Here is a 12,274-nt window from a genome sequence, read left to right as displayed (position 1 = left end):
CAGATCCCTGTGCAAACACCTGCAATAAGTCAGTGCAAAAGTTCAATGACCACTTCAAAGTTCTGGTTCATTTCAGAGACATCGCATATTAATTCAAATGGCAATATATATATATTGTTTTAATCCATTTTTCTGCTTCCTTTAACAGGCATGGCGGCCATTCGGAAGAAACTGGTAATTGTGGGTGACGGTGCCTGCGGCAAGACCTGCCTGCTCATAGTCTTCAGCAAAGACCAGTTCCCGGAAGTGTACGTGCCCACGGTCTTTGAGAACTACATAGCTGACATCGAAGTAGACGGCAAACAGGTAACCTTGCGCGCATGCTCCTAGTAATCAACTCCTTTATTGACCTAGGCCAGTCACAGGGTTCAGCATGCAGTCAATAACTACTAGCATTGCCTGCATTCCAGAAATCATGAAGTGAGTAGCCAGGCAAAGAAATCCTTTTTCTGCATAACAAAAACAATGCAATATAGCAAGTTTTTTTTCAATAGGCACTCGAACCTAATTTAACATAACGTGAAAGCTAAAACTTGCAATAATGTATTTGATTTTTAAAAAAAGAAAAGCGGTTTACTAAAACAGTCCAAACATATGTAACTTAAATGCTAGAACTGCAAAACCCTGTTACTAGCACAAAGTACTGCATTTCAAAAGGCTTAAGCCTTTTAGACGCAGAGAGAGCCTTACCGCAGGATAATGACCCTGTCCTAATTTATGGCCCAAGATTAAGGCTCCGCTCAGGCCATAACTTGGGAGTCGGAGAGGGGGGGGGGGTTTGGGGGTTGGTGGGGGGTCACTATCCTGCAATAATCACTCTCTCGGCCTCCAAGGCTGAAGTATTCTTAAATGCCCATACCCGTCCTCTCTATTAGCGCAGGGAAGTCATCATTGACCTCTTAGACATTCACAATCTTTGGAGTGCAGTCAATGGAATTGACTGCATTCTGACTTTAAAGGTGCAATGGAAGCCGCAATGCAACGTGCAGGCAAGCTTTTTCGCTTCACAAGACACTGGCTCTCTGCAAAGTGTTTTTTTGTGCATTTATTTTTACTAAAAGTTCCAATTTACCACGTCAAACAGCTAAAACATGTTTAAACATTTGTTTAAAATATTCTTCCATAGAAACTGGTTACTTTATCCCACCTAATGCTACTTTATCCCACCTAATGCATGGTTATGTAAAAACCTTTCCAATTCAGCCAACTTTGCATTTAAAATGCTGAACTTATGAGGACAAGCGTTTTTCTTTTTATTTACAAAATAAAAGCATGTGCAAGTTACTGACATGGTTTGATTATTTACTTTACTCACTATTGCACAACGTTTTCGACTTTACAACCACAAGACTAAAACCTACATGGCTATTGTGAGTAATCCTTTGGATCCTCACTGATTACCCGTCAACAATCTCCTCGAATGTGGCCAAGGGACCACCTGATCCTGACCCCGGGGGAGGGGGGGGGGGAGTCAGGAGGGGGGTGGGGTGTAATAGTATGAGGGAGGATCACATGGGTGTGGGGGGCTGCTGTGAGGGGCTATCTGGGGAAAGGTGGCGGCTACATCGGATGACATGCAGTATTCTCCCTTTTACACTGAAAATCTTACAACATCCAAATTCGTGATGGCTTGTTGTCACCCCACACATCCTCCTTATTGTAGAACCCAGAAACCCCTTCCTTTAATTCACGCAATACAGTGTTGCATTCATACATCAGACATACATAACACACCTACAACATCTTCGAGTTATGTTGTCTATCTAAGTAAAACTTCTAAACAAAATCAATTTAGAAATCCCATGGTCTCTATGGACTTCAATTCCCATAAAACCTCCAGTACTGAGACGAGGAAGAAGTTGCTGCAGATTGAAAGAAACCCAAAACCAAACGTGCAGACTAGTTGTTTGGTGGATGCACAAGTGCGCGGGACATTACAAAATGGCATCTGTACTCAAAATGCAGGCAGAACGCGAGAGGACAGTGCCAGAGGAAGTCGAGGTGCCTGGCACATCTGTGTGGTATCTTATAAACGCGAGTCACATGCCAGCGTGGCACGAAGAAAGGAGAGATGCTGTGGGCACATTTTGGAGGACCAATCATGGCGAGAAGCAGCAATCTCTAGTCCATGCCGAGAGATGCAGGCAGGTGAGTGAAAAGCTGAACAACGCCAGAGGAAGGTCTGCACCGTGAAGGAGGCCATTCCAGAGGAAGCTTCATCGCAGAGACATTCCATGGGTCGGGGATGCTGCAAATCAACCGCGAGTCCGCCCACAGCCATTGCGGACCCTGGAGCATACAAACATGCATGTAAACAAATAAATGAATCAAGAATATTTGAATACCGACGAGATAAAGTGCAACAACAAAACTTGAGCAAGTTCCTATGTATGAGATGTGGGGAAAAGTTGGAACAAGTATTACCTTAAGTAAGCAAATAGAAAGCTTCCATGTGTTAATACCCCCGCAAAAATATCGCCATATTTTGGCAGCGATATTAAGGCATGGAACAAGGGAAAGGGGTCACCTCTGCAACCCCTGCTTCCAAAAACCCTAAATATTATCCCCACTAAAAATATCGTTCCCGACGAACATATATACGGCGATATTTTTGGTGGGCATATTACCTGATACCAATAGAAATACAGCAAAGTGATGTGACTGTGGCATATTAAAGGATGGTGAAACTAAGAAGTTCTGATGAAAGGTGTACAGCAAGCAGTTGATGTTTGGGGGTCAGAGGGGGAAGATACCTGGCAGAGAAGTACACCAGGTGGATCTGCAGGACCTGGCAGGGGACTATACTAGGCCATCCACTAAAAGCATACTAATGTTGTAAGACATGGTGGCAAGATACCTGGCAGGGGAGTATACCAGGGGATCTAGGAATTCCATATTTGGCAACCAAATAGACCAGGCACTTAGAAAAGAATGCAAACTTTTTAAAATTGTGGGAAGATACCTGCTATGACAGTACAGCAGGTGAGCTAAAGAACCCACAAGAGGGTTTCTGACAGTGGAGTACACTTTTGCCATCCTACCTAAATACCAAGGGAAGAGAACTACCCTCTGGCTCCAAGGATTTCTCCTTGGAAAATACTTACATTTCTGTTGGATTTACATATTTAGTTTATGAACACTTTTTGCCAACAAGGAGACATTTCCTCGCACCCATGGTTGTTAATTTCTAGTGTGAGGGCCAGATTAGAATGTTTTGAACACAAGGACAGTTATAAATTTAATGACTTGACACAGACTTTAGTTTTGGTTACCTAGGCAGAGAAACCCCCCTAAGGATGGGATATAGGGGTGTTTATCCAACCCATTTCTGTTCAATGAAAATGTCTGGTAAGGAGAAAATTAAAACTTTGAGACCGCCCCCCCCAACCTTTTTCGAATCCTACTTTGGTTCTTCCTCACTGTGGATTACCCAGGTGAGGGTGGGATAGCTCAGGCTTAACGCGTTCGTCTTGGAAGCAAGACGACGCTGCACACCACGGGTTCAAATCCTGATCTCGCGCTTATAATCCAATCTCTGGTATTAAGCGCTTATATAAAAAAACTGTTAACACAACACTGTTTTGTTTATCTTTTAGTGAATGTTTTCTTGCAAGATCTTGCGTGTCCCAGTGGGATTGCACAAGATGATTGTATCTAAAACGCCAAATGCACGTTAAGGGCACATTCGGCATAATAGATGAGATCGAAGCCCATAATACCATTGCAGGGGTGTCCCCGTATACATTATGGGCAGTACGGGTGACCAACGGCCAAAATCCTAAGACTGAATTACAATATATGGGCTAATGTCCTCTGTGATTTTGTAATTCGGTCTTTTGGGATACGATCTTATAACGTACATCCGTCCCGTCAGTGTCAAAGAGGTCATCATGGTCAGTGAGTCATCCATAGCAAACAATGGGAGTTGTCGGCCACTAAAATGTCCCTGCTCATGTGATACAATCAGGTCAATGTTCAGTACAACCCAAATGAATATAGGTTTGCCGAAAATGAAATCTGTTATTGTGATGGAAGCATTGTCCGTTTAACAATCCAACTTGATAAATCTTCCAATTCTAAGGGTGGTTTTGATCATATTCCCATCGCATTAAAGGGCACCCCTCCTCTGGTCTACGACACTGGCTCAATGGTTCCATCACCAGAGTATTTCTAGCCATGCTGATCGGTGGCACAGCCAACATTGTTTGCTCTGTCTATCCGCCCATATCCGAAGTAGGACATTTGGAAAGGTCAACAGAACACGGCGTGCCGTGAAGTGCACGTGTGCCCTTTGTGTAATTCAATTTCCCTTCCGTTTTCACAGTACGTGTCCGTAAACTGACATTTGAGGGCAGTCCCTGATAATGGTGCGAGTCCATTGGGTTTTGATGGCAATGGCATGTATATGATGGCAATACTGATGTCCCTGCCAGACCAATTTATGGCATTAATTGGGTATTGATGGAAATAGCTGGCATGTGGGGATTGCCTGCTGTATATCTATACAGAAGTCCAGAGTAGTAGTTTTGTCGATGATGGTTTGTAGGTTTGTCAAGGGGCAGTATTGTCCTTCGGTCGCTCTGGAAAAGTACAGGTTGCCACCAAGTGTAACGGTTTCTCTTTTAAGCAGACTACTATTTCTGCTTTGCCAACAGGTACCTTACTAATCTCCTTATGGAAGGTGGGTGGTTAGCTACCAGCTCTTCTTGGAGAAAAGCCAAGTTTTGTGTTCGTAACAGAAAACGGAGATAGTTTGTCTGTAAATCTGAAGGTGACGGGAAGTTAGTTTGACCAGAAGGTCACCATTGCGCCGGGAGATAAAACCATGGCCCTGGATGAACAGTTCCTGGGAAAAGACCAAAGACTGGGTGATGGCGGCTGGACTGTGGAGAATGTGCTTTGCACAAAGAGTGTTGTGATTCTGCCACATCGTGGGCCGTGCAGAATTCTTTGAACACTGTGCTTGTAATTGGGAATCCAGTGATTGGTTGGCGATCAGTATTATGGCATGCAAGTGGACCCTGTTGGTGGTATGCATGCATGCAACGTTCTAGTTGAGATTTAAAAAATAATCTGAGGTATTCAGAAAGATTACGGTATAGGGAGTCTCGGTGTTCAGAAATGGTAGTAGTGAATGCTGTCTAGGAGCCGATGTTGGCAGAATCCTTTTCGTGGTAGTAGGTGAAAGAATCAAACACGCCCACACTAGACAACCTAGAGCTATCAAAGCCCGATACAATTTTTCAGGCGAGGGGGAGGTGGGGGGGGGGGGCAGGGGCTCGTTGCATCAGGCTTTTAAAGCATGGCCTCTATCCTGCACCATTCAGTTTGGCAGTCGTGGAACTACCGGATCGCCATGCCAGATATGCAAATGTGGTTTTGTGCCAAATCCCTGTAGCTGGAGAAGGTCCTGTGATTTGTGGGTAGATGTACAAGCAGGAATGGACTGGGAACCAAAAGAGGCCCTAGATTCTGTTATCAGTGACCCCCATATTACAATGTGAAAGCGAACATGGCTCTGCTCCCCAGAAAAAGGTGCATCTAGAGACCCACCAGGAAATTCCCTGGCTTCCCCGTGGGGCAGTCCACCACGGTGTATTAGCCAAGGCCTCAGACCTGAATGAAAGGAACCAGAGTGAAGGGAAACCCTAAAGAAAATTTAAGAAAGAGACCAGGCTTGCATGGCACCACAGATGAAGGATTACCATGAAGTGATGGGGGGGGGGGGGAACCTAATGAGAAATGACCGATTTGTGGAGTTTTTTTGTAGACATTTTGTTTAATAATGCTGGGGGGAGACCCCCACCCCTCCACACTTCACACTTCTCACTACCCTCACCTGTTCCCTTACCCCACCACCCATCTATATATTAAAACAAATGTACATAAATCCCTAACAAATTAGATACAACCAATGCGGTCATTTCTCATTAGGTAATGTTGCATTCGATTTATTTCTGCAGATGCCCAGATGAATGGGATGGAGGGAGGAGGTCAAAAAGCGCAGGTCCCAAACCATTAAATGACCGTGTTCCTTTTCCTACAATGATGACTAGAATGTATAAGCTCAAAGGGTTTTCCACTTTTGGAGGAGTGAAGCGTTGGGCGCAGTGTTTTTTGCAGTGGCAGGAGGAGAGGGTGCTTGTGAAAAATGGGACTATGCAAATAGAGGGATTCCTCATCATTGGGGCCAAAAACGGACATTGGTCTTGGTTTAGAAAATACAGTACTCAAAACCACGATTCTTGCATCCACTATCATTTTAAAGAATAGTAGTAGCGATAGCCAGACTATGCTGAACATTGTGTTCACATTCCCTTTAGGGCACAAGGGGGCGACGGGTAATCCAAGGTGTAGTTCATCCTGCCTCTAGTTTGGAGGGCTATGATTGGGTTCGTGTCAACATCGCATGAGAAGAAATTGGGAACCATGGAAACGGGACTTGGATGGAGTGCGGTAGAGGGTGGAGTTGGAGCAGTCCGATCGCTAGCTGGCTGTAGTAAACGGTCGTTGCGTTCTTGGTGGCAAGTGAGAATGAGTTGACGGAGTCCTCCACACACATGCAAGTCCAGCAGATTGAGAAAATGGTTGTGAAGGCAATTTAGGTAGAAGAATCATAACCTCCTCGAAACTGGTGACCAGAAGTGCATTGGAAGGATTGATTGTTGTTTCCTAGCTCAATGGTGTTTAGCGCAATTCCATCCCCCACATCCCACAAACTGTTTACATAGTATCAACCTGTGTGGCCAGGCTGACCGGGATTGGACTGCTCCTCACACCGTCCCTTAGATTTCTTTCTTCTATAGACATTAACAGTGATAAATAGCGCACAGGTACCGTGTTGCGAGTCCACAATCCTTGTACTCTGAAGGGACAAAGTAATTGGTAGAGGGGAGATATTTGATGGTTACCACATTACTAATCTTGATTTGTTTGGGGGGGAAAGGGCATGGTGCAGGATTCTGCTTTCTTATATGAAATATTACTTGTGACAAACTCTCCAGCCATTGCCTGTATAAAGGGTTTGTATCCAGTAATAAAATGTAGAGCAATTTCTGGGCCGGATGATCGAGTCATGGACAATAAAACCCAGTTTGTTTATGATCCGGTTATTAATCCTGGGCAATCAGGCCTTGCCTGCTTCTTCCAGATATCCAGGAAGAGGAGAGGTAAGGTTGATCCTTTCATACAAGTACCCTGCGCCTGGGAGAGTACCAACTCTTAGACTGGTGACGACCGCAAGGAAGGAAGGAAAACCCTCAGCAGCACAAAGAGCAGGTGTTATCCAGCAGAAGCTAGGCGGGGGGCATGGCACCACTACTTTGATACAGCAGCAAGAAGGAGGTAGAAGTGGCTAGCAGCAGCAGGTACTGGAAGAATAATGTGCTCAGGGGCGGCGGGAAGGGTGGGAAATGATGAAGAGCAACAAGAGGAACCCAAAGCGGTAGCGGGAACCCACAGCCGTCTCCTGAGAGCCTCCAACCTGCGCTCACTGGTAGCAGGGCGGATCAACGTGAGGAACCCAAAGCAGTAGAGGGAACCCACAACTGTCTTCGGAGAGCCACCAACCTAGAATGTTGCGATGTTGCACTCTCCGTGGAAGTAGGCTCCCGAAAGACGTGTTACAGTTTGATGATTGCCATTGTTAGAAAGACCAGACTGCTGTATACAGTATAGGTTAGTACGAGGGTGCACTAAAATGGGCTTTGAAATACCGGCTCCCTGCTTACCAAAGTAACACTAGCTATAGCACAAGCCCCGCGTCCTGGAACATGGCCATTTTGGGCGAGGTTATCTAGTCTGAACGAGCATAGCAGCAATCTCCTCTTCTATTTGTGAGCCTTTGTCACTGAAGTATGGAGAGACTGCCAAGTGGACTGGTGTCCTTCTGATGATTCAACAGGAGGTTGCATGTAGGGTGGCCAAAGTGGGCCAAGTTGGCAGTAGTAACTTGTACTATGTTTTGAAACCGCAAACCTACAATGGCTAAGCACTATAAAATAAATGACTTGGGGAAACAAAAGCTTCGATTCTCTAGTTAGCCCCAGTTTCTTCTGCCCAAAATGTGCCTGTTTGCTACAACTACAGAGTAATTGCTCTTTAAGTTTTTGCTTCCTGTGTCCACTCTGGATCGAAAGAGCACAAACAGCACTCGGATATTCACATCATAAGGGGTCCCCATATGCTTCCAGAGCAGAACCGTGTACATTACCTGTTTACCCTTCCTAGTGATGTCATCTATGTACAGGTTGAAGAATCCAGCAGCTAATGTATTAAAATGACTGATCCCTACAAAATATTCGTCCTTTACTACTGTAGCAAGGCAGTCTAGCTACCAAGGATCTACAGCTAAGGTTCCAGCTATTTAATTTTGGGAGGCTGGGGGGGGTAATGTCCTTTATTTTGTATACCACATAGAGGGGGGCTCAATTTGCAATCTTCCCTTTTCAGAACCAGATAACCCCAATAGTTGCGGCTTGACATGCTTCGGGACAAGCGGCTTCAACTAAACCATCCCAACCTCCCCCTTCTTTGAGATTTCAACATATGGCTTGACATCCCCACCAACCCTATGACACACACTCTCTGGTTGACGGTTTAGACACAATTAACCTCCAACCTCACATAAATGGCCCGACTCACTATAAAGGACACACTCTTGATGCCATCTTTAGCTCCAGCACCCTGATTCATTTAAACCCCCCCACCCCTATCATCTGGTCCGATCACTGCATTCTCTCGTTCGCCGTTCGCTCACCCGACCCCCCCCCCCCCGTCCCCCTTCCCGTACTCTAATCTGAACCTCTGAATCTATGCAAATGCTGGAAAAAACTAATAATCGTCCCGGACCTAGCCGACTCACTCCGCCAGTCTCCACCACCTACCTGCCAACTCAATAAACAACTAACTCCTGACGCCTTTGAGTCATGGCTCAACGCATTTCTGATGCGGCTCACACACCCTTGCAAACCATCAACCCACCGTGGCCTCTTCCCCCAGATGGTTCACTCCTGAGTTGAAGATCACTAAACAACTATATACATACCTAGAACGCAAATGGCAGAAAGACAAAACCCAGGAGACCAGGGCCACCTTGGCCCGACACCTTTATCAGTACAAGGCTGAAATCCGGAAAGCAAAAAAAGCCCACTACAACTCCTGAATCCTAAACTGCAAAGAACTCCACAATCCTCTCCGAATTCACCAACCCGGCCTGCACCACGACCGTCCTGACCTCCTCACAATCACTGTGCGACTCACTCTCCCTCCACTTTTACACCACGGCTCTTGAAAGAACAAATACTGTAACCACCAAACTGGCTCTCTTACACCCACCAGGCAATTCCCCCCCCATACCGACCGGCCCACCAGCCGCAACCAACGTTCGAATCCTTTAGTCCAATATCTCCAGAGCAATTTCTCAAACTTCTATCTGCCCGCAAACCATCTGGCTCAGCGGTGAACCCTTGCCCAGCCACAACCCTCAAAGACATTTTCGCTTCCACCTGCGCGGGAGAACACGCAAGATCCATCATAAATGCCTCCCTTTCCTCTGGTATCTTTCCTGACGCATTCAAAACGGTTCATGTCAAACCTCGAATTCGAACCCCAAAACTACCGCCCTATCTCTAAAAACAGGTTCCTTGCCAAACACATTGACCGAACCGCCTACTCCCAACTAAATGCCTTTGTCGAAGCCAACAATCTCCTAGACCCCGCCCAATCAGGTTTCAGAGCCCGTCACGGAACTGAAACCACCCTAACCTCAATCTGGGACGACCTTAAAATGACGGCAGACTCCACGGGATGCGCCAAACTAATCCTTCTTGACCTATCCGCCGCCTTTGACACAACCGATCACGCAATCCTACTAGACCGTCTCCACTCCCTAGGAATTTGTGGAGCCACTCTTAAATGGATAGCTTCATTCCTCAAAGATGGGTACCAAATGACGATACTCTCCACCTATACCTCCCAAGCCCGACCAGTCGACATGGGAGTCCCACAAGGAGCATGGCTATCCGCCCTCCTGTTCATTCTCTACTTGATTACCCTCCCACCAATAATTTGTTCACACAACATCCTGTGTTACAACTACGACAGCAACACTCAACTAATTCTAAAACTCCTGAACTCAAAACCCAACTCCCGACCTGACCTAGCCTCCTGCCTCCATGACATAGAACTCTGGATGAGCCAAAGCCACCTCTTGTTAAACCCCTCAAGCGGAAATCCTGGTATGTGGCAACTCCGAACTTCTTCCGCACCCACTACCCTGGCCATCCACCATGGGCAACTCACCAACCCCCCTCCAACTCAGTGAAAAATCTTGGATGCACCCTTGACTCTGGCCTAACACTCTTGTGCCAAGTCAACAACGTCTCAAAGTCCTGCCACTACCACCTTAAAACCCTTAAGCGCATCTTTCCATACCTCTCCTTTCCCAACAGACTCTCCGCGGTCCAATCAATCGTTATATCAAGACTGGACTACGCCAACCCTCTATACCTCGGAGTCCACGCGTACCAAATGAATAAACTCCAAAGGGCACAAAACGCGGCAGCCAAATTGCTACTCGTGCTTGGCCCAAGAGACCACATCTCCCCAACCCTTAAGACGCTGCACTGGCTTCCAGTAGCCCGTAGGGTGACTTTCAAAACATTATGCATCTCCCATCGAGCACTGCATAAAACTGGACCTCAATATCTTCAAGACAAGCTAAAACCCTATCACCCCCCACGCACCCTAAGATCAAGCTCAGCCGGCCTCCTAGTCATACCAAAGACCAACTCAGTCCGGTTGGGCGGATCATCATTCTCAGCCTTGGCCCCCCACACAATGGAACTCACTCCCACCCCACATCTGCCTAACTGAGGATTTAACGTCTTTCCGCAAACTGCTGAAATCATCCCGTACAAAACTAACCCAAACAGAATAACGGCATCTCAATAACAATAACACCAATCCAACAAACTACCTGACGTGAGAAATTGACAGCTAATAACCCCTAATATAAACTAGAATGACAACCAGAATTAAGTAGATCAAAGCAGTGAAATGGTTAAAAACAGTAAATCATACGGAAACAGTAAAGAGATATAAACTCCTGAAATGGACATAATGCATGAGGAGTGAACGAAGTTAATGGCGTGGATGAAATAGTTAGAATGCATGAAGCGTGTGGAACAGATGAATGCGCTGAGTGGAAGAATGCATGAGTGGAAGACCAGATGACTATATAGTTTGAATGAGTGTGTAAATCGAATGAGTGTGTAGAGCGGCTGGGTGTGTAGAGCGGACGAGCATGTAGCGCGAATGAGTGCGCAAGTACAGAGAAGCGAGTAGAAAGCAGGAGTGCGTAAAACAGATGAATGTGCAGGACAGATGAGCGTAAAACGGATGAGTGTGTAGAACAGTTGAGTTTGTAGAGCGGATGAGTATGTAGAGCACATTAGTGTGGTTAGCGGATGAGTATGGCAGTGCGGAGAGTGTGCAAATCGCTGGAACAGATGAATGTGCAGACCTGGCAAGTGGATAGAGCAGAAGAACGGATAGAGCGGAAGAACGGATAGAGCGGATGAAGGTATAGAACAGATGAGTGTAGAGATGAATATATAGAACAGAATATTGCTGTTGAATGCATGGAAAGCACAAGTGCATAAAGTGGATGAGTACATAGACCGGATGAGCGCGGGGAGCAGATTCATAGAAGCATAGAATGGATGAATGCAGGGAGCACGTGGAGCGGATGAGTGGGTGGAGTGCGGGTGAGTGCATAAGCAGATGAAGGTGTAGTGCACATGAGGGGATAAAGCAGACAAACGCCTAGAGCGGGTGAGTTACACAGACCGGGTGAGTGCGTAGAACGGATAAGCATGTAGAATAGATGAGTATGGAATGCATACAGAATGCGGGGAGCGGATGGATGAGCGGAGCGGGATGGATGAGCTGAGCGGAAGAATGTTTAGAGTGGAGGACTGCATAGAACAGACTAGTGGGTAGGGCCGGCAAATATATAGAACAGACGAGTGCATATGAGCGAATTAGCTGAGGGGATGAGTGCATAGTACGTGTAAGAGCATAAAGCGGATAAGTGCCTGGAGCGAAGGAGTGCCTGGAGCAAACGGACGTGTTGCGTAGAGCGGATTAGTACGTAGAGCTGCTGAATGCGTAGAGCATGGCACAGACAAAGTGTGCATGCGTGGGGAAGACTGCAGCGCATAGAATTGCGTGACGTATATAGTATGGTCTGGAATGCAGAGAACATTCGAAA

General features: G+C 46.3%; 1 protein-coding gene across 1 annotated transcript in view; it reads left to right on the top strand.

The window, feature by feature from the left end:
- Nucleotides 1–12,274, top strand: part of RHOC (ras homolog family member C) — a 163,576-nt gene that overhangs the window by 116,458 nt on the left and 34,844 nt on the right. Inside the window, exon 2 of the mRNA XM_069633330.1 lies at nucleotides 149–306. Within this exon, the coding sequence (XP_069489431.1) occupies nucleotides 151–306 (156 nt within the window). The 5' untranslated portion in view covers nucleotides 149–150. The remainder of the gene's footprint in view (nucleotides 1–148; nucleotides 307–12,274) is intronic.

The sequence above is a fragment of the Ambystoma mexicanum genome, chromosome 13, assembly GCF_040938575.1.
Source record: "Ambystoma mexicanum isolate Mex_15411 chromosome 13, UKY_AmexF1_1, whole genome shotgun sequence".
Taxonomy (NCBI): domain Eukaryota; kingdom Metazoa; phylum Chordata; class Amphibia; order Caudata; family Ambystomatidae; genus Ambystoma; species Ambystoma mexicanum.
Note: the sequence above shows the minus strand (reverse complement) of the source record. Positions and strands in the feature narration are given on the sequence as shown.